The sequence below is a fragment of the Melospiza melodia genome, chromosome 24 (genome assembly GCF_035770615.1).
Source record: "Melospiza melodia melodia isolate bMelMel2 chromosome 24, bMelMel2.pri, whole genome shotgun sequence".
NCBI classification, from domain to species: domain Eukaryota; kingdom Metazoa; phylum Chordata; class Aves; order Passeriformes; family Passerellidae; genus Melospiza; species Melospiza melodia.
This window is the reverse complement of record NC_086217.1, coordinates 10,187,199-10,214,937: the sequence shown is the minus strand read 5'-3', so window position 1 is coordinate 10,214,937 and position 27,739 is coordinate 10,187,199. Positions and strand designations below refer to the sequence as shown.

Sequence of the window (27,739 nt, the reverse complement as noted above, 5' to 3'; positions counted from 1 at the left end):
GTGGCTCAGTCTGGACTTCAAACATTACTCATTGCTTAAGATGAAGAGGGTAAGAAAGAAAACTTTAATTATTTAGGCCATTTTAGACCTCTCTGTAGCAGATTTCTTGTTAAAAGAACCATCCTGTAATTAGACTAATCCAATCTTTGTCCACTTTACAGGAATGCAAGTTAAAAAGAGCCGGAGACAAGATTTGAAAATGTTTTGTTCTTTCTTTAAGAAGAATGTTTGAAAGGGGAAATTTCAGATATAAGAATTTCCTCTCCTTTCAAAGAGCAATCCATTTAATGAAAATATAATTATGATATATATATATATATTTATTTATTTCCCTTTTCTGCACGTGCAATACTCACTCTTCTGTCGTTAGACTTGCATTGCAGAAAGGGGAGCTGCCCCCCTGAATGGCAGTGGAGTGGTTTCGGTCCCTCTGCTGATTTGAGGTTGAACATCTGAAGTGGGGAGGGGAAAAGCAAGTGGGGGAGGAGGAGGGGAAAAAAAAAAAAAGAGAGAAAAAACAACTTTAAGAAAAAAATTGTTGAAATACAATCTCCCTAATTGAAGTCTCCTGTGGGTCGTTAAGTTCGCTCTTTGTATCAAGCCTCACATGTTGTAAACAATCAAAGGAAGAATTAAAAATGCTGTGGGCTAATTTATCCTCCCGTACCCAAATGAACGATAACCAGTCCAATTCCCCGCTTGGAATGTAGCTGGAGCCTGTCCCAGAGGAAAAACGGGCAAATTGCAGCCATCAAAAGAGTGGAAGTAATACCCTCGGATTGCAACTGTTTGTGCCGGGGCAGGGTGGGGCTGGAACAGAGGCTCATCCTCTGGGCTCGGCCAGGAGGCTGTCCCACGACCCCATGGCTGTCACATGTCCCTATGGCTGTCCCCATAGCTGTCCCACGACCCCATGGCTGTCACACATCCCCATGGCTGTTACATGTCCCCATGGCTGTCCCATGTCCCCATGGCTGTCCCACGTCCCCATGGCTGTCCCCATGGCTGTCACATCCCCATGGCCATCCCTCTCAGGCAGGCAGGACACATCCCCATGGCTGTCCCACGTCCCCATGCCCATCACACATCTCATGGCTGTCACACATCCCCATGGCTGTCACACATCCCCATGGCTGTCCCCATGGCTGTTACATGTCCCTATGGCTGTCCCCATGGCTGTCACACATCCCCATGGCTGTCCCACGTCCCCATGGCCGTCCCCCTGCCTGGACAGGCAGGTCACATCCCCATGGCTGCCACATATCCCATGGCTGTCACATGTCCCCATGGCTGTCACACGTCCCCATGGCTGTCACATCCCTCTCAGGCAGGCAGGACACATCCCCATGGTTGTCACACGTCCCCATGGCCGTCCCTCTGCCTGGACAGGCAGGACACATCCCCATGGCTGTCACACATCCCCATAGCTGTCCCATGTCCCCATGGCTGTCCCATGTCCCCATGGCTGTCCCACGTCCCCATGGCTGTCCCTCTGCCTGGACAGGCAGGTCACATCCCCGTCCACCCTCAGCAAAGCTCCCCCAGCCCCGTTTGTCCCCGTGGTGGGACAGGGACCGTCCCTGCCCTGGCCGTACCGTGGCTTCTGCGGCTTGGAGACCTCGGCCAGGCGGCGACACGCTTCCTCCAGCTGGGCCAGGGTGTTGGGGGGCGTCAGCGGGGGCATGGCGGGGTCCTGCACGAAGGGGTGGGCGGGCTGTGCCCCGCGGGGGTGGCTGCCCGTGCCCCAGGGGTGGTGGCGGCCGGGGGCCCCCTTGGCGCAGTCGGAGCTGTAGGCCTTCTTTGTGCTTTGTGTGCTTGGGGAAGGGAAGAAGCCGGGTTAGAAAAGCTGGAAAATATGACTTTAATAGCAGCTCCTATTCTGCTCGCTCCCTCTCAAAAGTCTGTCATAACATGAAAGGAGGTTTATTGCCAAAAACATGACATTTTTGTGGTTTTTCTGGTTCTGCGGAACAGCTTTTATATTAAACCGGAGGAGCAAAGAGTCTCATTTGTTTTTAGCGATTGTAAAAATAGACAGCCCATGTAATATATAAATATTTACCGGGAGCGATATTGCTGCAGACAGCTGCGTATTTACCTATGGGTCTTGTGCTTATTTTGTCTCTCGCTCTCCAGCATCCACTGCCAGACGTTCTGCGCCCGATCCGCTTCACCCCCTGGGAGCTGCACCCCAGCAGGGCCGGGCAGCCCCCCGTCCCCGGGGGCCACGCTGTCCCCTCCTCCTCGGCCCGGCCTCTTCAGCAGCGTGCCCGTCCTGCTGGTGGCAAAAAGGGACACTCAGCCCCGTCCCCATCAACCACAGCGGGACGATGGGTGATGCCTGGGGTGGGTGCCGTGGAGATGCTGGCGACTTACCCGAAGGGCTCCAGCGGGGAGAGAGGGGGGTCAGTGTTTTTGGGGTGGCCCTTGCACTTGGGGTAGCAGTAGTAGTCGCCGCCCGCCGGGCAGCAGCACTGCACCCGCTGCGCCGCCTCGGCCTCGATCTGCTCCTTGCTCTTGGGCACGGTGTGGTGGTGGATGTAGTGGTGGTGGACGTGCTTGGTGGTCTGCTTGGTGGCGACGAAGCCCTTGCCCAGCAGGGCGCAGGCGGCCAGCGAGGCCGTGCCGGGCGGCAGCTTGCCCGCGGGCAGCCGGTCGGGCGAGCGGGCGCGGGGGCTGTGCCGGCCCACGCCGGGCGATTGGCACCCGGGGGTCTTGAGCACGCGGGACAGGTGCTCGTCCAGGATGGCCTGGGGGTCCTCCTCGTAGCTGCCCGAGGGCAGGAGCGACAGCGGGTGCTGCGGGTTGGCGGCGTCCCGGCCGCTCTGCAGGCTGGCAGGGAGCTCGGCGCCCTCCTTCTCCTCGTCCTGCCAGACAAGGGGTGGCGGGGAATGAATGGAAGGGGCCGGGAGCTGGCGGGGCGCGCGCCGGGATGTCCCCCCCAGGATGTCCCCCCCAGGATGTCCCCCCTCCCACCGCCCCGCCGGCCGGGTGGCACGCAGAGCTCTGGGAGCGCTAATCCTACCTCCTTGATCTGCTGCAGCCTCTCCTCCAGACAGTCCATGGTTTCCTGCTCCTGCTTCAGCTTCTCCAGCCGGGAAATGAGCTCGGCGGCGAAGGCGGCTGGCTCCACCGGGGTCATCTCCTTGGGAAGCCGGTGGGTCCTCTACAAGGAGCGGGGACAGAAGGCACAAGGCAATGTGTTTAGCGGGGCGCGGGCGCTTCGCCGCCGCGGCATCGCCGGCCCCGCCACGCTTGTTGTGTCTCCATGTTTGGATGAAAAGACGACCGCAACTAGGCATGGTCTGCTCTGGATTTTTATGAGCTAGTGCTGTGGCCTCATGGAGTGACATCCTCCCCACCAGCGTTTGCCTTCGGCAGGAGCAGTTGGTCGCACTCTGAGGAACCCTGCTTGTTCTCTCTGTAGTACAACCAGCCCATCAGTAGCTACTCTGAAGTAGAAAATCTTCAAAGACTGTTGTCAAACATCAAAAAAAAAAAAAAAAAAAAAAAACCTCTGAGGTGGGAGGGAGAGAGACTTTAACTAAAGGAATAAAGTGAGTATAAACAGAAAGGAGTTGGAAATTAAAAAAAATAAGATGGGGGAGAAAAAGGGAAAGGAGGGAAAAAAAAAAAAAAAAAAAAAAAAGAAGTCAAACGGTTGCAGATCAGAGAAGTGCTGGTAATTTATTTCCTGGCTACACACTGGGCACCTTTGAGGTAGTGTTGTCTCAACAGTGTCCTAGATCTCTTCCCCCCCCCCTCCATCTCTTTGTACAGAAAATGAAGAAAGCTGCTGCAGGCTAGCGGTGCTACACTGCTGAGCTTGGCTGCCTCAAGCAGATCTATCAAGGGAAAAAGGGAACATCTCCAAATCAAGTGCAGAATATAAAAAGGCAAAACGCGAATTTCTGCCAAAAGAAGCAAACATGGCAGGAAAAGGGGAGGAAAGGGAAAAAAAAAAAAAAAAAGGAGGAAAAAGAAACCACCCACTTGACTCTGCCCTCCCTCCTGCCATCCCCACACACCCCACTCCTCTCCCCCACTCTCCCTCTTTCTCCCCCCCGAAAGCAGAAAGCTGAACTGCCAACTCTTTCACATACTACCCACCAGATGAGGTGGGGCCTCTCTCCGGCAACCACTTAGCTCCAGAAATGATGTGAGGGTAGAAAAAGGCCACTCTGCTGGAAATTGTCACTCTTACACAAGCTGGCTCTATTCAGTCCCTGATCAAAGCACTGCCTTACAGAGAAAGTCGATTTGCACGCCCTGGGACAAAATAATCTAATTTACAAGCTCAGGCTATAGAACTTTCTTTAGGAAGGAAGGGGAAAAAAAAATACCAAAAAGAAAAACCACATAAACCACCCCCCGACCTTCCACCAGAAATATCATCTTTGACTTCTTGCTGCTTAAGACAGCAGAAAGAGGAATTTTAGCATATTAATCTCAAGACAAGATAAGTTTACACTTGTCTGTGTAAACAGTTTATTCACCGCAGGAATCGAGAGGCTGCGAGTCAACTGAATTAGCAAGTCAGCGAGTTAATTTTGAAGAGCAGGGCAGCACCGTGCATCACATCCCTCAAAGCCAGGCAGGGATCTGCTGCCAGCTCTGTCTTTTGGGAGCTCCTGCTCACCCCCAGCTCACACACCAGCTCTCACAGCCATGCACACGAGGCCAAGCACCACAGGAGTGTCAGGGTGGCAGCCAGAGCCAAGGCTCCCACTGGACCCAACTGGGATTGAACCAACACATCTCCACTTGGCGTTTAACCAACAGGACAAATTCAGTGCCCCTGGAAACTCCTCATTAGCAGCTGGTTTCAGGAAGGACCAAGATGTGACCATGCCCAAGGAGGGTTTGGAACGATGCTGAGATGGCTCCTGCACAACACCCAGCAGCACCTCTCTCCTGTGGCATCACCCTGGGGTGGAAATGCTCTCACCTCCCCTGCTCCCTTCCCTCCACGTGCGTTTGTCCCCAGCCCCAGCACTGCCCAAGGCCCACCCAGAGCCTGCAGCTCCCTCCTGGACTCACCGGAAAATGAGGTAGAGAAACTTGACCGTTGGCCTTGACGCTGCGGTGCATCTCCCGCTGGAGCTGCTTCTTGCTCCCAATCCTGTACGGGGGGATCCCATCTCTGCACAGGGAAGAGAGGCCACGTCAGCTGGGGCTGTCCCCACGCTCTGAGACACTTCTCCATCCCCTCTGGAGCCACCCAGGCAGCTGCAGGGCCTCGTTCCAGAGGTGCTGGGCCCTCTGGATGACACCAAAGCCTCAAATATCCAGCGGTGTGGGAAGGGCCTGTGTCACCAAAGGATGCACATGGATGTGCAGCAATTAAGCAAAAGCTGAAAAGCTGAAGGCAACTCCACATGGGCAGACGTCCAAAGATCCCATCAGCTTCACTTCCAAGGCCTTTCCAACACCATGTTTCTGCTCCTGACCTGTAATTTCAGGTTCTTCCCCATCCAATTACGCTCTCTAGGACCACAACGTTCCTCAAGCTTTGGGACACCCCATGAACTGCTGGCACAGTGGAAACAAGGAAGAGGCTGAGGATGGATGGCTGCTCCCCATCTCTAGTCCCATTTAAGATCCAGGATCACCAGGATTTCCCCTGCCCTGAGGCTGGGCAGCACAGGACACCTCGGGGCATGAACATGGTCATGGACAGGACACTGCTGCCCACAGCCACCCCAGCTCCTGCCAGGAAGCCACGAGGAGACACCAGGCCAGGAGCTCCAGGGTCTCCAGTGGAAACAGCCCCCTGCACGTCCCACCCCAGGCATCTTTACCCAGCCACACAAAAAATCACCCCAGAGAGGATGAAAGGGCCCTCCCCAGCCAGCGGGGCCAGCCCGAAGAGCACGCCTGGAGATCCAGAATGTCTCATTCCACCACTTCCCTCAGACTGCCTGGAGAGCCTTGATCTCTGGTGCTGTCCCTTTCATCCACCTGCCCCCACACCTGACTCATCTCCTGAGAGGAGAAAATAACTCCAGCCCAAGGAGGAGCAGACAGAGCTGGCCCCACGCTGCTGCCAGAGGAGCCAGCGTGGCACAGTGTCCCCAAGTGTCCCCTCCCGTGGCCACACACAACAACACCTTCCCACAGGCACCATGTCCCTCCCCGGCAGGAGGATGATCAGATGCCACTCTCAAAGCTCAAAGGAGGCGATGGCAGAGCTTTGTGAAGATCCTGGCCAAACCTTTCAGTTGCCATTAATGAGCAAGACTAAGCTGCAAAGCCTGGAATGATGGATCAGAGCAATCCCATCTTAATAAACTCGGAAAAATCTTTATAATAAAAACGAGAATGCTGGGAGGCCCTGGAGGCCACAAGGTGAGCACCTCCTCTACACACAGTTTTTGAGCACAAGTGACATGGAAAATGAAAGGAGCTGATTGTCCCCATGTCCTCACTGCATAGGAGTGGGGAGCAGCCCAGCACAGAACAGCCAGCAGAGCCACTGGTGGCCACCAAACACCTCCCCATGAATATTTCTGCTCCACAAACCCATGGGGCAAATTACATGTCTTAGTTTTGGGGGAGGATGGGGGAAATCAAAACTAAGGTGAAGACAAAACCACCTGCACCTTCAGAGATGAGTTTGTTAACTGGGGCCTCCTGAGACAAGGGTCTCTTAGGGAAGCCCTTCAGCACAGGGAATGCCCAGTAACAGGCATTTCAAAGGAAAGTAAAAATGAGTACATGAAGCCACGGGATGAACCCCATCAACACACTCAGTGGGAAAGGAGGTGTCCTCTGTCCGTGGAAGGCCAAGAGGCCGCATGGGGAGGGGAAGGGAAGCAGCTGAAGGGTTGTGTGTGCACCACAAGGATACAACCAGGCCCCCCTGCATCCCCCATCTCTCTCCAGCCCTGCAGGCTGTCCCCAACAGCCCTGTCCCCAGCCCCTCTGCTGTGGCACACATCTCCTTGTGGGGTATCCCCAAGCTCCCAGCTCCACAAGGACCATCTCTGCCCAAAGGGACAGTTCTGGGACAGGCTGTGGGGCAGGAGTTGGGGGTTTAGTCATAAAAGAGGAGGAGGAAAAGCAACACTGACCCAACAGCGTGGGTTCCTCACTTCAGGATTTGCCCTCATTGAGGTTGATACAAGAACTGTCCCTTCCCACTGAAATTCCTCTGGTTACAGCAGAGAGCCCCACATCAATCCTCCAGCTCCCTGCTTCTGCCCTGGCAGAAGAGTTCTGAAACTTGTAACAACGTGCAGAATTTTAAAAAAATAACAAAAAAAAACCCCAGAGGTATTTCCATGGGATTTGAAGGCTGTGGAGCAGCTTGGGAAAGCCAGCCTGGGAAATGGAAGGGACTTCAGCAGCCACTTTACTGAGAGCTGCCTAAACCCTTCCCTGGAAAACAGGGGAAAATGGACAAGGGGTGACCAACTGACCCCTGACTGCAGGAGGGACAGAGGGAGGGAGCTGGATCCACCAGCCAGAGATAAGGGGGACAGGGGAGCCCTGATGCTGAGCAGATCCCCCAAGCAGGGCAAAGCACCTTGGAAATGAAAGGGCTGAACTTGGCCTGAGGTTTTGGGGCAGGCCAAGGGCTCAGCCCAGCTCTCCAGGTGCCACCTCTCCCCCTGCCCCTACAGCCAACACTTGCACTCACTCTCTTGGCCACTAAAAGCCAAAGAGCTCCAGAGTTGAGGCACTAAACAGTAGAGTTTAATTATAAACATTGCAGCTAACCAGGGCTGGGGCTAAGCCAATCTGTTTTCTGGGGGGGAAACACTAGTTTGAAGTCTTCTACCCAGTCAGCTGCCATTTAAGCTGAGCCAATTATCTTAGCCTTTTGACTCAGATGTGCCTGACCTAACCTGAATGTAGTTTTACTGCTGCTTTGAAATATCAGACTCATGCGCATATGCATTCACTCCCATCTTCATTTGGCAACGGCTCTGAAACAAGCCTCTGATCTTGCCAACATCAAAAGCCTGGTTTGTAAGATAAGGTAATATTTGAAGTTTGCTCAGCAGCATTCCCCTGTGTCCAAAGTAAATCCATAAATAAGATATAAGCAAATAAAAAAAAAAAAAATCCCCTTTCCTCCCACCCCCCCCCCCAATCAAGAAATGGAAATGGAAATTTGCATGATGCTTTGTGGCTATTACAAAATATATAGGGACAGAATGGTCCCTGGCTTCTGGAATAAAAGAAAAAAGGCAGATTACACATTATTTGGAGATTTCTCCTAATCCCAGTGCAGTTCAGACTTATTTTATTAAAAAAAAAAAAAGCTCCAAACTCACTTCACTGCTATGTCTGACAGACTTTTCCAGAACAAGTTTTTCCTCTTCAGTTGATACCAATATGAGCCAAAAGAACTAATTTGCATTCAGGCTGCTGGAACAGAACAAGGCCTCCCGTTCCAGGGGGATAAAACCTGACAGGGCTGAGCACCTGGGCTCAGCCAGGGTGGCTCTGTGCCCCTGCAGCTTCCAGCAGCACCCAAAATCCCAGCTGCTCTGGAGATGCTGGCAGCAGCCCTCCTCCTCCTCTGCAAAAGAAGTTTTACACCAGCCTGAACTTTAGGCCCAGCCTCCAGAAGTGCCAGTTTAACTCTTCTCCTAGCTGCAGAAAGCTGCAGTGTGCCCAGGGCTGGAAAGGGGTCAGGGTAGGAAATTGCCCTTCTGCCACCTGGAATCTGCCCCTCTGCCACCCCTGGGCAGGAATTCTGCCTCTCTGCCACCCCTGGGCTGGAAATCTGCCTCTCTGCCACCTGGAAACTGCCCCTCTGCCACCCCTGGGCAGGAATTCTGCCCCTCTGCCACCTGGAAATCTGCCCCACAGCCACACCAGGGCAGGAAATCTGCCCCTCTGCCACCTGGAAATCTGACCCTCTACCACACTTGGGCAAGAAATCTGCCCCTCTGCCACTTCCAGGCAGGAATTCTGCCCCCGTGCCACCCCTGGGCTGGAAATCTGCCCCTCTGTCACCAGGAAATCTGCCCTTCTTCCACTCCCAGGCAGGAATTCTGCCCCTCTGCCACCCCTGGGCTCCCTGCAGCCCCCCAGCCTGGAGCTGCAGGCAGTTTAATCAGCCAAGCTTCCCCAAACTCTCACAGCCTGCACAGGGCCATTGTTACAGCAGGAAAAAACAGGCAGCTCCTTTCAGGGCTGCTTTATGGGGAGCTCCTATTCACTTGTTCAAGCAAATTTCAAAGCGGGCTGCTGCCCTCTCATCCCCGCTAAGCTCCCCTGGACTAACAATGGGCTGAAAGCGATTCAGTTAAGCCTTTCATCCACCATGCACTTTATTTCTCACTCAGTGCTCTCATCTGTATAAGGCCTACAATTGGCATTGCTGTGAAGAGAGGGTATAATCCTAGCCCTGTGAATCCCAAGTGACCCTACACTGGTCCAGAAATGACTAACCCAATGAATGCTCTGTTGACACATGATCACATACAACCAGAGCCAGTAAGAAGAAATAAAGAAGTCACCCTATGATTCAGCTCTTTTATTTAATGCCAATATTGTTCAATAAGGGAATCTGCTGGGACAACAAACTATTTTTTTCCCGTAATATCAGTTCAAAACACACATGTGCCTTTAAAAAAAAAAATTTAAAAGGGTTTTTTGTTTATGCATCGAGGATTTTTGGTAAATCCTGTTTTCCCTTGTGCATCTTCACGCATGTTGACTTCAAAAACCCAGCATGAAAATCTCTCTGAGGAGCACACAGGGACCACTGGACATGTCTGACAGAGGCACTGGGGAAGTTTCAAGATGAAAACCCAGCAATGCAGCACTCTGCTTACAGGTGGGCACTTCTAGAGCACTGAAGTGAACACCATGAAACACAAACAGCAACATCTGCCTTCTGCTAAGCTAAAGAAAATGGTCCTTAGGAGCACTAAGTGAGCCTCACTGTCCCCTCCAGAGAAACAAAAGCACCATTTCTGTCCTGCTGGGGAAAGCAAACTGACAGTCAAACCCTGCTCCTCAGCAGCCAGGAGAAAACAGAGCCTGCAATTCCTGAGCTCAGCCACAGCATCATCTCCCACGCCTGTATGCTCCTGAAACACCCACACCTGATACAGGCAGCTCCATCCAAATGGCTCTTTGAAGACTGCCCCAGCCACACTAGATGAGCAGCTATTTGCCCCTTCAGGTCACTGGCCCTATTAATGTACATTCTGACACTAATGACGAACGTTAATTACAGAAAGTACTTCCTACAGGAAGTAATCTCCTCTTTGATGACTGATAACTAGTTAAGGAAGCCTGGCCTTAAGACAAAGGCTGAGGGAGATTCATTCCCTCCTTGGGTTAGTCAGGCAGCACCATGAGGCAGGGCAGAACATGTTTGCTCAGCTGCAGCTGCAAAATGGCAAGAGAGGGATTCGTTATTTCCCCGTATCCCATACCTGCGGCGACGGCGCGACGGGGAGAGAGAGGAGAGAGAGGGAGGCTGCCATGCCCTGGTTGGGGCACACACTCCTTTGGGTGATGCCCATGGCTCCCCCAAGCCCCACAGAGGTGATTTTCAGGTGCCCCATCCCCAGTGAGGGCAGCAGCAACAGGTACTCACACGCTGCTGTCCGTCATCGACATGGAGTCGTCCGTCAGGGCATCGCTGGAGATTTCGCTGTCGTTGGCGCTGGTGGCCGGCGCGAAGACATAGCCCGAGTTCACGTGGTAGGGGTTAACAGGGTCGTTCCTCTTGAAGGACCTGGCACAGGCAGGACAGGAACAGTTAGCACACAGTCCTGGGCTTGGTGGCAGTGCCATCCTTGTGGGAACCACACTCATCCTCTGCAGAGCCAACCAACCACGCGCTGCTCAGACTCAGTCAGCACGCCGCCTAAACCAGGATGCTGAGTCTAAACACACCCAAAGCACAACCTTAAACACTTTTAGCATCTTCTAAAGTGCTCTGGAAAATCCTAAAGCTTCCTTTGATACCCTGAAAACTCAGTCCTTAAGGCTTGATACTGCACTGCTGGGGTCAGCAGGAGTTCTGCTGTTGCCACCAGCAGGGAAAAGTCCAAGAAGTTCACAGCTTAAGTCCTGCTCAAAGGCACAAGGAACCAGCCAGCAATGCTTAGTTCTACTCTGAAGACACGGGTTAGGATCTCTTTGGAAACACAAATTTTTGGTATCTATGAACCAGGAGAACTGCCTGGAACTACAGGGGCAGGACCCCTGCGTGTCAGAGGCACAGGGCAGGGCTGAGATCTCCTGTCCCAGGCCTGGCCTCACAAGGACAGATGCACTGTAAAAACACTGGCACTGTAAAAACACACGCCAAAAAGGCACAGCTTTTAGGAGAGCCTCCTACTCGTGTTTTTTGGCATAGAGTTGGATGGGGAAGAGGAGGATGGATGGGAGATGTGAGGAGAGGCCAGCACATTGTATTAACGGGCACATGGGTTACTGACCCCGACACCTCCTCACCCACAAAAGCAAACCCAAAGCCCAGCCTGGATGTTTGAGCTGAGCACTCAGGAGTAGCTCTGTGGAGGATTCACAGGCAGTGACAGAGGCTGTGATGGAGCAGGGCCAGGTCACCACGGCAGGGTCACTGCATGGGAGCCCCCCGGGCATCCCCTGCCTCCACCACCCCGGCCAGGATCAATATACACATCCTGGCAGGTGATAAGGGGATTATGCAGGGAGGTTTGGAAGCTGCATGTTAAGGTGCACATTTTGTTCCTCTTCCAGGGCAAGATGGGGTTGTTAAGCTTCTGCCTTTGTATATCAAAGCAAAAGGCCTTGTCATCTGATAAGGACTGCTGATTTTAATAATTAGGGCCACTTACCCAGGACTTGGGGGCCTAAGGAATGTGCCAGCAGGCTCGGCAGGTTTTTTTTAATGGGCTTTCCATCTCCCTGCCCCCCTGGGGCTCGAGGGACCAGCTGGGTTGAAGTGACAGCAACATCCTCCCACTGCCCCCTCTCAATCTCCATCCTCATCCCTGCACCCCATCACCCCATCCCTCCTCCCCCAGCACCAAAAGCAGGAGCCTCAGTGAGGTTTAAGTTTTTAAAAAATAAGGGGAAGGGAAAAAAAAAGTAGAAAAAATGAGGGGGAAGGCTGGTGGGGAAGATGGGCCTCTCTGGTATGAGCAGTGTGGGGCTGGCTGCAGCCAGGTATTCAGCCCAGCCGGGGCTGCATTCCTTTCCAAGGAGGCCGAGGCATTTCTGATGGAGAGATCAAGATGTTAAAAAATATATATCTGGGAAGAAGAAGAAGGGGAAAAAAAAAACGAGATAGTAAGGAATGCCACAGGAAAGAAGTTAAATCTTCAAAGACAAATTAATTCCACATGTGGGCGAAAGCAAACTTATCCTGCTGCTACTGCAACAAAGTCCCTCTGAAAGCCATGCAGTTTTCTGCTCAGGATCAGGGGGATGAGCAGTCCCAGAGACCCTTCCTAGGGCCCTGGTGGGCTTTTGGGCCAATGTGTAAGAGATGCAGCTCTCCCACTCCTTGGTTTGAAACCATCTCAGCTCTGAGAGTGCATCTGAGGACCACGAGGCTCAGGATGCCCCAGGAGGCTCAGGATGCTCAGGATGCTCCCCAGCACAGCCCCAGCACCTTGCTGGGAGGTGTCTGTCACCCCTGTCACGCCCAGGGGTGGATTTGCCGTGCTGTTCTCACAGGAGCATCCTGCAGAGGCTGAGCTGGGGGCGGAGGTAGCAGCTCCTGTGGGCATGGCACAGGAGAGGGAGGTGTGTCCAAACACAGAATTAGAGAAAGTGGCCGGAACTAACTCATCTTCCCCAGCATCATTGTGGGGACAAGGAAACAAATAATAACCCCTAAAGCTGACACAGTTTAAAGTCCTCATCCCTGCTCCACATCCAACACCGTCCAAAAGAAATCTCCCCATCCTTTCAGAAAATCAGTGAAATCTCCCCATCCTTTCAGAAAATCAGTGAAATCTCCCCATCCTTTCACAAAACCAGCAGGAGCAGTTTTGCTACATTTAATGTTTTGGAATTTTTTTTTTTTCCTCCCAATTTTAATTTGACCACCTTACTCCAGTAATTGCACCCAGATGCATCAAGTTGCCTGCAAGGGTTTTAAATTCCAGGGAGAGTGGTGGTCCCCTGCCACAGATGCTGCACACACAAACACAGCCCAGCTCCAAACTCAATATGCAAAGTGTTTTCAGCTGTCAGGTAGCAGTTGCTCTGGAGCTTCAAGGAGAATGTCTGATGTTTCTCAGCCTATTCTTGTCTTGATGCAATGACACACAGCAAGTAACTCTCTCTCTCTCTGCTATGTTAAGCAATGGCCATGTCAGAGGTATTATAATGCCATGAAAATTTCAGAGGGGCTCCTGGTCATCACCCCTGTTATAAGAGTGCAATTTCAGAGTGTGGGGGGTGTTTTTTTTATTGTCAGGTTGCTCTTAGAAATAAAAGCACTTGGGCAGGTCAAACCAGACTTATACAGAGATAGAAAAACTGTACAAGGAGCAGTTGGAGGCAGCACTGAATCTCATTAAGTATTTTCTTGGGACAAACATCACTGGGCAACCATGGGTTTAAAAACATTTTTAAAAAACGGCAAAAAAACCCACACATGCACAAACCTGAAAAAAAAAAAAAGTATATTTTAACACAACTATGTTAATCACAGCTTCCACGCTCTAATTGTAGAACACTGCTTGGAGCATAGCTTTACAATGGCATCATTTACTTTGATAATTGAAGCCAAACTTGGTTCCAATAACTTCACACACAAGGAGCTGCACCAGCGGGCGCTTTCAAAGGCCAGGAAGCACTGGGAGCAGGCAGAAGGCCATCTGCAAGCCCCAGCAAGGCCAGGCCCGCCGATGCTGGGGCCTAATGGGAGGCAGACGAGCCCACCTTGGGCCGAGCAGAGCCGCGTTCCCCCGGCGGCACAGCAAAGGCAGAGGAGCCCGCTGTGTACACAAAGTCGTGCGTGATAAATTTAGACGCGCGTATAAATAATAGCTGGAATTCCTGGAGCATGGGGCCAGGTCCAGCACAGCAGCCTGGGGAGGCCAGTTTTAACCACAGCACAGCCCAGAGGGGAGGGGAGTCGCCTGGCAGGACAAGAGGGAGGTCCTGCTTTCAAAATATTCCCTCTGTTAGGGCTCCAAACACACAGGCAGCAGTTTGCAAGCGCCTGCTCCCCAGCCAGGTGCAGGCTCTGTGTTTTCACTTGACTTCTCCTGTTCCTGTCCATCACCAGCACTGGGGCCAAACAAAGTCTCTCAGCTTGTCTGCTTCCTGCTGTCTCCCGTTTGCCGTGGGTTTGGCCGCGGTTCTGCCCTGGGATTTCCAGGTGGTCTCCCCTGCAAACACCAGGCTGGCCTGGCACTGCTGGGCTGCCCCACTCAGGTGGGATAATCACATTGAAACCCACCAAGGCGAATGGCCAGAGCCTGCACAGCCCTTCAGAACCAGAGCATGCTGAGCAGAAATTCCTTAATTCCAACACACACATGAGGGAGGTGTGGTTTGGCCACTCACCAGGAAAGACTTTGTGCGAGCTTCAGCTCCAATCCTAGCCGCGATCCTAAATGCTGAGTGATGAGAGATAACCCATCCATATGCTCATCAGCTCCCAGCACATGCACGCACAAGTGGCTTCACAAATGGGAGGAACTGAGCAGCATCTCAGCTTGACCTCCCCTCTCTCTGCATTGAGATCTCCTGGCCCCGTGGAGAGCAAAAGCTCCTGGAAATTCAACAGAAGGTGATCAAAGCAAAACGCACTACCTAATGTCCTAGGAGGGTAGATCTGACATGTGAGGAGCAAGCTGCATTAATCCCTGGACAAAAAAGAAAAGAAAAGGGGGGGGGGGGGAAAGGAAAGGAAAAAAAGCCCAGCACTAATCAGGCAAGCAGCCACGGCACTGCAAGAGCTCTCCTGGACAAGGCACACGTGGGTTTAGCAGGGCCTGCAGCTCTGGTAGAACATACAGCCAAGCCCTTCCAGCTCTGAATCCCAACAAAGGCTCAGAGATAAAAGCATCAAACATCCCCCTCCTGGAAAGCCAGCGAAGGGCAGCAGTTCAAACCAAGTTCTGGAGAACAGCAGATGCTCAGGCAGAAAGGCTCAGGCACAAGATGAGCATCCCAAAGCCCAAGTCCTGCACAGAGCAGCTGCCAGCACTGCCCCCCTGCAGCCCCCAGGCAGGAGGGGTCCGAGATGCAGAGCATCCCTTCTGTCTGCACCCCAGCATCCCTGCTGTCCCCATGGCCCAGAGCATCCCTGCTGTCCCCACGGCCCAGAGCATCCCTGCTGTCCCCACCCCAGCATCCCTGCTGTCCCCATGGCCCACAGCATCCCTGCTGTCCCCACGGCCACAGCATCCCTGCTGTCCCAGCTGTCCCCACCCCAGCATCCCTGCTGTCCCCACGGCCACAGCATCCCTGCTGTCCCAGCTGTCCCCACCCCAGCATCTCTGCTGTCCCCACGCCCCAGAGCATCCCTGCTGTCCCCACCCCAGCATCCCTGCTGTCCCCACGCCCAGCACCTCCATCCCGCCCCGCTGGCAGGACAGCCTCGGGCACAGCAGACCCCAAAGAGGCTCCGGAGCCCCCTCCGGGGCAGGGGGGACCCTGCCAGTGCCCCACGGCCCCGGCAAGGCCGGCACAGCTGGAAGCTCTCCGGGGGCAGCAGAGCAGCGCTCCAGCAAAGCCTCCCCGGGAGAAGGCTGGTGCCCTTTGATGTCCATGAATCACAGCCACACTCTCAAAATTCCTGTAAACGAGATGTCAAACACTCACCATACCAACCCCCAGGCTGCCGGGCCGGCGGAGGAGAGCGCACATCTGCAGCAGAGCCCTCTCCTCTCAGCCCTGATTCAACAATCCACATTTATGGCAAGGGTGGGGAGAGGAAAGAATACATTTTCAGAGGATTATACAACTCATCATTTGCTCATCAGAGTCTCTTCTCTCCCATCCCCCCCTGCACTTGGAGATGGCTCTTGCTTTCCTCACCCTCGCACAGCTGTGCCATCAACAATTCCAACAAAAGAGAAGGCGCTGGCAATGCAGATGCAGCCCAGGAGCAGGGCACAAGGACAGCCTGTCACCACACAGTGTCCCCACATCCCCCTGGGGACAGCCGCCTCTTCACCAGCCTGACCCTGAGCTCACGGCCAACATGAGAGCACCGAACACCGACCGAACATCTGTAACACCACACCTGGAATGCCTCCACCACCTTAAACACTCAAATTTCAGGTATCCTCCTGTATGCACTGGCTCAAAGCCACCCTGGATGGCTCTGACACGACACGGACACCCCACGCCATGGAGAAGCTGCACATCACAACACACAGAGTCAAAATAAAAGCAGATTGTGCCCAAGTTGCAGAGTTTGATGCAGTCAGTGCACACATTTCCTCCTCCACGACCGCACAATTGCTTCCCACATAACCAACATCGTTAAACACCGGTTGATGGTGGAGTTGGGGAACTGGGAGGTTACATTATTCATGTGTCTCTGTGATCCACTCCACTACTGCTCTTAATAGGTTTGAAAGTTGAACCAATAATTAACGCATGTCCGGAGGACATAGTTGCTATGAAGTTTTTGATCTATAAAAGAACTGAAAGAGCCAATAGGGCTTCAGAGCACAGGATCTTGTTTTCCTCTGTAGAGGGGGGAAAAACCCCCACACTCAGACAACACCCCACAAATTCCAGCGTCTGGAGGTGTGGGGAAGCAGCTGTGCTCCCAGCCCTTCAGGCAGCCCTGCCTCCCCTCCATTCCCACCCCAACAGCCTTCTGAAAAGCACTCTCAAAGTCCCTAAAGTTAAAACAAAGCACAATTTCCAGGGGTTCCCTTACCTGTATCCGTTCTCGATCGTTTCCGTGGCTCTGACATTCGCTGTAACCCTCAACGTCTTGCTGGATAGTCCAACTACCGAAGGCAAGATTTTGTTTTTAAAGTCTGCACAGCTCCATTCCTCTTCTTCATTCAAGGTCGGGAGATAGCCACAGACAACTTTTAAGCTCCCCAGTCCATTGCTGTTGATGTAAGCGGGATTCTCTCCTCCACTCCGTACATATTCGAGGTATATATCAGAAGTTAAAAACATCTGGTAAGCATTTTCCTCCATCACAGTCTGAATCTCAGTCTGTGCCTGATCAAACATGATGGAATCTATCTGCTGCTTCTTGATGCTGTCCCTTATGTAGGTCTTGGTAGCAGGTTTGAGCTGCTTGGAGACGATGCTGTTGTTCTCGATGTACCTTTTGTAAATAGCTTTGGCTACTCGCAAAGTTTTGGTATCCTTAAGGTCCATCTGCCTGAAGCCATTGCAGGCAAACCAAAAGTCTAAGGTATCCACACATTTTTCCCTTTCCAGAAAGGTCCGAAAAAGATAGGCACCATCTTGATCTCCCAAGAGGGAATGCAAGGATTTGGTCCATCTGGCCAGGGGGGAGTCCGGGGACGCGCTGCCCTCGGGCTCCCCGAGCCCGTTCTCGTTCCTCCGCGGGGCAGGGGGCACCGGCATGGCCTTGAAGCTTTGGCTTTTGGCGAGGAACGAGCTGGCGAGTTGCGGGCATGGTGCTTCTCCTTCCTCCCCCGGGACAGGGGGTCGGGGGGCGTCTTCCCTGAAGCTGCTGCTGGGGTCCGGGAGGTGGGCGAGGAGCACGGCGCTGCTCATGGCTCCGGAGCCGGCCGGGGAGAGGGGCTCCCGGTGCCTTCAGGAGCTGCCGTGTGCCTCTGCCTGCCTCTGCCTGGAGTCAGCAGGGGATCCTCGGAGCCTCCTCTCTGCAAAGGGGAAAAAAAAAAAAAAAAAAAAAAAAAAAAAGGGAGGGGTGGGGGGGAAAGAAAAAAGGAGTATTGATCTAATCAAAACCAGATCCTCCCAACATCAAAGGCAAAAAAGTAAACAGGCTTTTCAACTCCTCACAGTCAAAAAAAAAAAAAAAAAAAAAAAAAAAAAAAAAAAAAGGAAGAAAGAAAAGGAGAGAGAGAGAGAGAGAGAGAGGGAGGGAGGCAGGGCAGAGGGAGCGCGGCTCTATCGCCAGCCCGATCGCGACTATCAGATCCGCTCCGCTGAACTCCCGGCTCACTCTGAGCGGGGCCGGGGCCGGCGCGGGGGTGTCAGCGCGGCCCCCCCGCAGCCCTGGGCAGCTCGGGGCGTCCCTGCCCCGGCATCTGGTTTCCATTTGCCCCTCTCGCAGCCCAGCCCGCTCCCCCCGCGCTGCCGACCCGCGTGTGTCCCCCCCAACGCCAGCAGCGATGTTGGGGCGCTCCCCTGCGGGAGCCGGGCTGGAGCAGGGCCCCCCCTCCCCAAAAAGCACCCCCGAGGCCGGGCTAAGGCGAGGCGGCCGTACCTGGGCGCTGCGGGGCATCCCGGGCCCCCCGCATCCCCCCTGCGGCCAGGACAGCACCCCCGGCTCGGGAAAAGGGGCGATAAATGGGAAGGGGGGGGTCGCAGGGGGGCAGCCCCCAGCCTGGAGCTTCCCGGCGTGCAAAATAATAATGATAATAATAAAAACCTGCTCCAGAAATGGCGACGGGCTGGGAGGAGGGAGGTCGGAGGGGGAGGAAAGGGGGGAAAAAAGTCCGGAGCGACTTGGAGCCCTCCGAGCGAGCCGCGAGCAACAGCCGAGCCGCGGCGGGCACGGGGAGCGCGGAGGCTCCGCGCCCGCGGAGGGCGGCAGCGCGGGCACCCCGCGGGGGAAAAAATGTATATATTGAAAAAAAAAAAAAAAGGAAATAACTGAAATTAAGAGAAAATTCCGTATCTGAAGCAGAAGAAGCGGCGGCCGCCGCCCCCGAAGTTGCCACTCACCGCCGAGCCGGAGCTCGCTGCGCGCCCGCGGCCCCGCCGCTCCCCGCCGCCGGCAGCGCGCAGGCTGCACCCGCTCCCCCCGCCGGCCTTCCTCCTCCTCGCCTTCCTCCTCCTCCTCCTCTCCTCCCCGGCGGTGCAACCGCATCGGAGAGCATCGGGAAAGAGGGGGGTAAAGGGAGGGGGGGGGGGGGGGGGGGGGGCTGCGAGGGAAGGAGCCCACTGCGATCCGCGCCTCCCTCCTCTCCCTCCCTCCCCTGGTTATTTATTTTATTTATTTTAAATACAAAAGCGCAGGTCCCGCCCCCCCCCTCCCTCCGCCCCCCGCCCCGGGCTCCCCCCGCAGCATCAAAGCGCAGCCCGGCGGAGCGGTCCTGCAAGGGCGGTAGCGCACTAAAAAAAAAAACAAAAAAGAGAGAAAAAAAGAGGAAAAAAAGAGAAAAAAGGGCCCAAAGAATTTTAAAAATTAAATAGAGAAAGAAGGAGAAGCTGGGGAAGCACCCCTGTCCCCTCCCGGGGCTCCCAGCCCCGGGGCATCCCCGGTGCGAGGCGGGCGCGGAGGCGGCTCCAGCGCGGCCGGGGGCGGCAGGAAAGGCGCGTAATCAGCGCTGGTGAGGAAAATCAAATTATTTTATATTTTTAGGGGTCGGGATTTATTTTTTGCGCCCTTCCCGCGGCATCCCGCGGCGGCTACAGAGTTGCCAGGACCTTATCAAAGGGAAGCGATCGCAGCCGCCGCTCCGCCGCCTTAAAGGCGCAGCGCCCCTTTTGCTGCGCCGCCCCGCGCAGCGCCCGCGCATCCCCCGCGCATCCCCCGTCCCCCTCCCCAGCCCACATCAGCGCTGCAGGCCGGGCGCGACTCCCCGGCATTAAAAACTTTGCTAAAAGTTTTCATGTCGGGGAGAAAATGGGGCGGGCCCCCGTGTTATTATTATTATTATTTTATATATTTATATATATATGTATAATCCGCGGGCCTGTTTTCGCTCTGCAGGCTAATTAAACAATCCCTGATTGCAATAGAACTGGCACAGCAGCCAAAGCCCGGCCGCAGTTGTGTTCCCATCTCCGGCCCCAGCTGTTAAATATTAACCAGGCACGGAATGGAGGGTTTGGAACTTCATACAAAAGGTTTTAATTAGGGGTTGGCCCCCAAACCTGCCCTCCAGATCCAAGGAGGCTCCTGCCCTCCTCCTCCTCAGCCTGCTCCGAGCCTGGACCTGTGGGCTCTGCAGTTCCTTCTGTCCAGAGCCCACCTTGGTCTGGCTGGCAGAGCTGGTGGGTCCAGCTTGGCTTGGTTTTTATCATTATTATAGAATCACAGACGGGATTGGGCTGGGGGGGACCTTAAAGCTCGTCCCATTCCAGCTCATCCACCTTCCACTGTCCCAGGCTGCTCCAAGCCCTGTCCAGCCTGGCCTTGGGCACTGCCAGGGATCCAGGGGCAGCCACAGCTGCTCTGGGCACCCTCCCAGGGAAGCATTTCTTCCTAATAATCAGTGTAGCTCTGCCCTTAGTCAGTGTGCAGCACTGCCCCTTGTCCTGTCAGTCTGGGCAGGGCAGGTGGCAAAGCCAAAGAAATGCCACCTTCCATGCTGGCTGTGCCTGAGCATCTGCAGGGCCCCTCCTGGGGGATGCCAAGGCACAGTGGAGTCCCTTGCTGGCCCTGCTCTTGTCCCCAGGCCCTGTCCCACATCCAGGGCACGCTGCAGAGCTGCCCCTTCCAGCCAGCACAGAGCCCAGAGCCCTGGGAACTAGAACCCAGGCAGACCCTGCTCCCAGCACAGAGCCCAGGAACTGGAGCCCAGATGGATCCTGATCCCAGCACAGAGCCCAGGCAGAGCCCAGAAATGGAGCCCAGGCAGACCCTGCTCCCAGCACAGAGCCCAGGCAGACCCTGCTCCCTGGTTGCTCCCAGTGCCTCCCCTCTCTCCTCCTGCCCTGCAAAAGGAAACCCCACGGGAAGGATGGGGATCCTGGGACAGCAGCACCCCAGAGATGCTCCAGTGGACATCCCTGGTCCCTGCACGTCCCTGGATGTCCCAGGCACAGCCTGATCCTAAATGAGGGCTCAGAAGCCAGGATCACAACCACAGGCCTGTCCCTGTCCCTTCCCACCTTCTCTGCAAGGAAGAGCTGCTGGTTTGCACCATCCCCAGCCCAGAGCACAGAGCTGCTCCTGCTCCAGGCCCTGCTCAGCCCCTCTGCACCAGAACAAACAGCAAACACCCCCAGAGGATGTGTGTTGTGGTGGCCCTGGATGGGATGTCCTTTGGAGCCACAATTTTGTCACCCATCCAATGGCACAATCCATCCTGGAGCCTCACACAGCCATGAACTGCCGGGGCTGGGCAAGCTGGGTAATGATGAAAGAATAAGAGGATGAATTTGCTGGGCTAATAATGAAAGAATAAGAGGGCGAATTTGTTGTTGCTGCCCAGTTACACATTTCCCAGGCCTAGGAATGGCCCCCACTGCACATGGAAAGCAAATGTTCCGCCAAGCCCACGAGCTGAACAGTAAAAGCCCTTTCAAGGCACAAGAAGAGTTAGGGATTATTAGGATTATTCATTTTTTTGCTGCTCATAATGCCAAATATCAACGTGCCACGATGCTGCTGAGCCATACAATATGGTCCTGTCCTGGGAGAATGAACAGCCTGTGTCCCTCTGGGCCCCTTGGGATGGTGGCAGTGGTGTCACCTCCAGCCCAGGACCGCCAGCCATGACGAGGTGACTTGACCACCTTTCTCCTTACAACTTTCTTTGAAACAATGTTGGATAAAACCTCTCCTAGTCCCATTACTGCTACAGCACAGAAAATGAAACCTCGTAATGGAGGCTGAAAACCTCAGACTCGTTCCCTTTGGAAGAAAATCTCATTAAGGCTCATTCATCCCATTTCATAAAAACACCATTTAACCCAGTGCTTCTCTCCAAACCCCGTTGTGCAATAACACCACCCTGGGAGAGCAAGCAGGGACGCAGACAGGGACTGCATTGACCAAACCCTGGGGACTGCAGGTGCGGAGGAGCAGCCCCCCCAAACACCTGCTGAGTGCCCACCCTCTCTGTGCCAGCCACAAGGGGACCCTGGGGGCACACAAGGAGGGCAGGGAGAGCCCCTGGGGCTGGGGCTTTGTGGGGAGCTGCCCAGGTGTCCTGATTGTGCTTCCCTGCTCCCATTTTTTTTACCTGAGATCTCCTTAATTTAAAATTTATAGCAATTCTTGGGCCAGCGAGGGGCTCCACTGTGCCTTGGCATTTATCAGGTGGTGCCCTGGCACAGCCAGTGTGGAAGGTGATAATTTGTAATAAAAATAAAAATAAAAATAAAAATAAAAATAAAAAATAAAAATAAATAATTTCTTTGGCCAGAGGCTTTGCCACCTGCCACCTGGAGCAAGGGGCTCCACTGTGCCTTGGCATCAATCAGGAGGTGCCCTGGCACAGCCAGTGTGGAAGGTGATAATTTATAATAATAAAACAAATAAAATTACAAATAAAAATACAAATAAAAAATTTTAAAAATAAAAATAAAACTTAATAATAATAATTATATATATAATTATATATATATATATATATATAATTTCTTTGGCCACAGGCTTTGCCACCTGCCCTGCCCAGACTGACAGGACAAGGGGCAGTGCTGCACACTGACTAAGGGCAGAGCTACACTGATTATTAGGAAGAAATGCTTCCCTGGGAGGGTGCCCAGAGCAGCTGTGGCTGCCCCTGGATCCCTGGCAGTGCCCAAGGCCAGGCTGGACAGGGCTTGGAGCACCCTGGGACAGTGGGAGGTGTCCCTGCCATGGCAGGGGTTGGATTCAGAAAAATAAAAATTTAAATTTTCCATTTCAGGGGAGGATCCTGCCTTCCTTTCTTTTGAAACCAAGGCACCAGGGAGCAGCCTGTCCTGCCCAGAGCAGTGGTGGCCCCACTCATGTCCAGTCAGGAGTCTCTTTTCTGCTCCTGCCCACAGGGAAGAGTCAGGTCCTGCCTGGGATTTGAAAGCAGTGTGGTGAACGAGGCAGGCGGTGGCAGGTACAGGAAGGTCTTCCAGAGTTTTCTTCATCTTTAGCAGCTTCTGGAAGTCCTTGTTCACAGATCTACAGGGAATCTCTGTGTTCAGGTAGCAGCTGCAGTCATCAAGAAAGCAGAGGATCTTTGAATTTCCTTCTGATTTTCCTGTCTAAACTTGAATCTGAATTCCCAGGTTGAGCAGAGGGGAAAATTAACTATTTATATTTTATTTGTTAGCCTTTCTCTGCATCTGAGATGAAAACCCAGTCAAATGAGGGAGAAAAGGCTGCAAAAAGCTGTTTAAAGCAGCGTCCTCCAGCCGTGCTCAGCCCTCCTGGTGCCCAGCAAAGGGCAGACACAGCCTGTCCCTCCTCTCTGGCTGCTGCTCTGTGTCATGTTCACAGCCAGCACAGAAGCTTCAAGTCAGATTGTGCCACCAAAAAGGAATAATTTTAGATTAAAAGAATCAGTTCACAGCGAAGCTGCACAATAAAGGGAAATTAATTTTTTTTTTTTTTACTTTGAGCTTTTTATAGAGCAGGTAGTAAAAAAAAAAAAAAAAAAAAAAAAAGTGGGAAAGAAAGCGGCAGAGGGGTCTTTGAGAGCATTGCAGATGTGCCAGTGCACACTGCCTGGGCTGCTCCTGACTGCACCCAGCTAAGCTGGCTCCTGTGTGCCCATGGGGCTCCTAAAGGGATGGCTCTGGGTTCTTGTCCTCCCACAGAGCACCAGCCCAGAGCCCAGGGCTCTCCTGTTGGTCCCTCTGAGGGGCTTCGTGGAGGTGACAGGGGACCAGGAGCTCAAATCAAGTCAAATCAAATCAAATCAAATCAAATCAAATCAAATCAAATCAAATCAAATCAAATCAAATCAAATCCAGCAGCCCAGCACATCAGAGCAGTGCCCACACTGTGCTTGTCAGGAGCCACAAGTCCTAAACCAGAGGACAAAGTCAGAGCCCTTCCCTGTGCACGGGGACACAGCGTGGGCAGGGAACTGCCTTCCTCATGGGGAGCCTCAAAGAACCTGAGAGATGCCACCAGAGCCTGTCCAGCCTAACAAGAGATGCCATCACAACCTGTCCATGCCAAGAGATGCCAGCACAGCCTGTCCAGCCCACCAGGAGATGCCAGCACAGCCTGTCCAGCCCAGGAGATGCCACCACACCTCACCACCAGGCCAGGGCACGGTGCTGCTGCCTGACCCTGGCTCTGCTGATGCCCCTCTGCTAAATCCACAGCAGGATCACTGAATCACAGAATCCCAGACTGGTTTGGGTTGGAAGGGACCTTAAAACTCATCCTGTTCCATGCCCCTGCCATGGCCAGGGACACCTTCCACTGGCCCAGGTTGCTCCAAGCCCTGTCCAGCCTGGCCTTGGGCACTGCCAGGGGGTCACAAGGACATGGATGGAAAATAGAGAGGAAACATGAATCAAGCATGCTGAGAGCTCCCTCCTCTCCATGCACAGCCCCCACTGGGGGGTCACATCCCCTCCAAGACCCCTCCAAGCCCTCCCTCCTGCCCCCCACTCCATCCCTGTGCCTGCCCTTCCCTATTCACCCTTCCCACCCCAAGCCAGAGCAGGCCAGGGGCTCGGGGTCCAGAAATCACTTTCCCAGCAGGAAAGCTGCCCAGTGAGAGGCAGAGCCCATGAGGTCCCCCAGAGGGGAGGATGCAGCCCCCCAGTGTGGCTGATGTCCCCCCTGTCACCCAGCTCACACTGGTGGTCACGTTGATAACGACATCAAAGGCTTGGGACTGTTTCAACAGAAGTGCTGGGAACAGCCTTGATCAAAATAAGAGGAAGACCCTGTATACAGAAGACATGAGAGGTTTGCAACCCACATGTGAGCCTTTGAAGTTATTCTTTCTTTTTTTTTTTTTTTAATAAACTAGTTGAACATCATTAGTTTAAGAGGTATGAACCCTTTGGGCTGTGCATTCTCCCCACATTCTGCAGGCACAGGGTATTATCCACACAAAGACACGCTTTTCCAGTGGGGGGGAAGAACACTGCCAGAGATACTCACAAACAAGACAAGCAAACACACAATTAGTTTTGTGGGGTTTGAAGATCATCCCATAAAACTGACACACTTTTGTTAGCGACCATGGCCAGATAAGTCCGATACATTTTCTCTCCTATAATCCTTTCACCATTTCCATTCCCCCCCACAGACTCTTTGCCTTGATGTTTTGTTCAGTGCACTCCCTGCTATCTGCACACGCTTGCCCAGATTTTTTAGACTTGAAAGGGGCACGGTATCAGCATTAACCATTCCAGGAGAGCTGATAAAACACGCACGAGCACTTTGCTATCTATTAACATTTCTGAACTCCTTCCATCACCTGCACAGAACAGAGATTGAAGAGAGGGTGGGAGCAAAAGAGGTAAATGAGGATATTTATGACCAGCTTCCCATGGCTTATTTTTTCCACCACCCCTTCCTCACCATGCACAAATGAGCAAAACTAGAAGTGAGACTGTGATAAAAACCACGTCAAAACCTGCCACTTTAAAGCTGACCTAAAAAACTGATCATCCTATATAAATGAATCAATAGCCTTTAACAAAAAAAAAATTAAATATCCTTAAAAAATTAAAAAGCCTCTGCCACCTTCCTGTAACAAGGACAGCAAGATTCCCCATCCCTGGAAATGTCCAGGGCCAGGCTGAACAGGGCTGGGAGCAACCTGGTCTAATGGAAGGTGTCCCTGCATATGGCCCTGGAATGTAACATTTAAATCCTCTTGAGTTTTTCTGTCAAATGCAGATTTTTTTAATGGGAAATTGTGCACTGCTGTGGCTCCCAGGGATGTACCCTGATGCCATGGCAGAACAACGAGTGTGGTTCTCTTGTCATGTCAGTGATGACTTCCCAAAGTCCTGCTCAGGGCCACATTCCTCATTTTCCCACCTCTACTCACTGCTTCTGCTAACAATGAGTGTGGTTCTCTTGTCATGTCAGTGATGACTTACTAAATTCCTGCTCAGGGCCACATTCCTCATTTTCCCACCTCTGCTCACTGCTTTTGCTCACAGTGCTGGTTCTGGGTTTCATTAGCGCACGGTGCCAAGGAGAAGCTGGATCTGAAGTGGTTCAAAGCCCAGTTTCTCCATGCTCTAACCCTGTGAGTGTTCATGAAGTGACTTTGAGACACTCCAAGCAATCACTCCACACAACTTGCGAGCATCCATCATCCTGAGGGGACAAACCTGACAGTGGGACAGAGCTTTTGCTAAAACCATCACCCCACACCATGTTTCTGGCAGCCTGGAGCTTTATCAGCCCAACAGGCTCGGATTTGAGGGTTTCCCTTCCAGCCTGGGGTGGCTCAGATCCACCTTGGTGTGCCCTCCTCCTTCCCACACCGCCCTTCTGGGGCGCTCAGAATGTGGGGAGGTGGCAGGAGCATCGCTGCCAGCAGGGCCTGGAGGAGATTCCATTCCATTTTTTCATGGAAACAGGAACATTTTTTCCAGGCATGCTCAGGGAAGCCCTTCTCCTGTGTGCACAGAGGGGTGTCCTGGCTCTGGATGCTCCAACACGACTTGGGGCTGATGCTATCTTGGCCTGACTGCAGAGGAAGGGAAATATATGATGTGTTACCAGCCTGAACTGATGTGATTTGATTCTGCAATTTAATCTGGTTTGTTTTCTGGCTGGCTCCTATAGCTGTGTAAAAATGGCTCCTTGAAAACCCAACCAAGGATGAAGTGCACTCCCTGCAAATCTCAGCGAGGGAAAGGAAATCCAAATGTTTTGAGTTTAACTATTAAACATAGTTTCCAGCTAGTGTGCTCAGAATTTGAAATTAAACAAATGAAAGAAACATGTTTCAATGGTTTTATGTAGGCAATAATGTCATTAACAGGAAATAAAGAAATTGGGCTTTGCAGCTGCAGCATGAAGTTTAACCCTTCCCGTGCCTGCTGGGCTGCCACAGCCCACTCCCACCCTGCCTGCTGCAGGGCATCCCAAAAAACCTTCCTGGACCCAAATTTCCTGATCCACACAGCCCTTAGAGCAGGATGGTAATGGAAAAAGCAGGAGGAGAGACAACAGTTAGGAGAGAACAGGCTTTCCTGACTAGTGGAAAACTTGCAGATCATAAAGTCAAATAAAACTTTTCAGTTCCAGAGGTAGAAAAAAAAATACAAACCAAACCCAAGCCCTTTGTGCACGGTTATTTTTAGGTGTGCTGTCAGAGTTGAATACCCTAAAATCATACCTGCTTTGGTTTGTTTCTGCCTGTCCATTCAATTCTCAGAATTAAGGACAGTGAAGGGTGTGAGATCCATCCCAGCCCCGTGGTGCTGTCAGGAGCTGGGTGATGCCTCTCAAAAGCTGGACCAGTCCTGAGGCCACAAAAGAAACAATAATTTTCTTAAGGATGCTTTTATTTCCAGGTGTGAAATGCAGGCTGGAGAGAGGAGGCTTTGCATGGAGAAATTCTCACCCCCACATCCTCAGGTCACCCCTCCTGAGCAGCTGTGCCCAAACCAGCACCAAATTACTGGGGCCATTTCATCTAAAACCACATTTTTCTGCTCCCCCTTCTCCCAGTTTATCTACATTTCTTTTTAGTAGGTTGTGTCTTCCTCTGCCAAAGCCCTATTGATTGTATGAAAAGGTGTTTTCTTCCACTGTGGGAACCTCCACCATAATCCTTAAATAATTAATATTGGCAGCTTTGTTTTTCCTTTTCATTAAAAGGAAGGGAAACTTGCTGAGTGTGAGGTCAGTCTCTCTCCTGGCCAGACCCAAAAAGGCTGCTTGGACATACATTTCATTAATGATTATTTTTCTTTTTACTAGAAATGTTTATGCTGGGGGAGAAACCATCAAAATACTGTTTCAATCTTTTTTTCCTTTTGCTTTCTAATCCTTTCACAGAAGCTGGAAATTACCCAGTATCCTTTCTCTCTA

The 27,739-nt window shown here is 52.8% G+C and overlaps 1 protein-coding gene across 3 annotated transcripts in view; it reads right to left on the bottom strand.

The window, feature by feature from the left end:
- The window catches only part of AXIN2 (axin 2), a 33,939-nt gene extending 6,831 nt beyond the window's left edge, over positions 1-27,108 (bottom strand). Inside the window, exons 1-9 of one of the 3 annotated variants that reach the window (XM_063176121.1) lie at positions 27,042-27,108; positions 16,823-17,753; positions 10,568-10,708; positions 5,041-5,143; positions 3,026-3,166; positions 2,377-2,867; positions 2,099-2,278; positions 1,596-1,814; positions 357-452 (exon numbers count right to left, since the gene is read on the bottom strand). In XM_063176121.1, coding sequence (XP_063032191.1) covers positions 357-452; positions 1,596-1,814; positions 2,099-2,278; positions 2,377-2,867; positions 3,026-3,166; positions 5,041-5,143; positions 10,568-10,708; positions 16,823-17,646 — 2,195 coding nt within the window. In that variant the 5' untranslated portion in view covers positions 17,647-17,753; positions 27,042-27,108. Of the gene's footprint in view, positions 1-356; positions 453-1,595; positions 1,815-2,098; positions 2,279-2,376; positions 2,868-3,025; positions 3,167-5,040; positions 5,144-10,567; positions 10,709-16,822; positions 17,754-18,783; positions 18,912-27,041 lie in introns of those variants that run through there. The other 2 variants (XM_063176123.1, XM_063176122.1) reach the window with 2 other exon arrangements.
- Between the last annotated feature and the right edge of the window lie 631 nt (positions 27,109-27,739).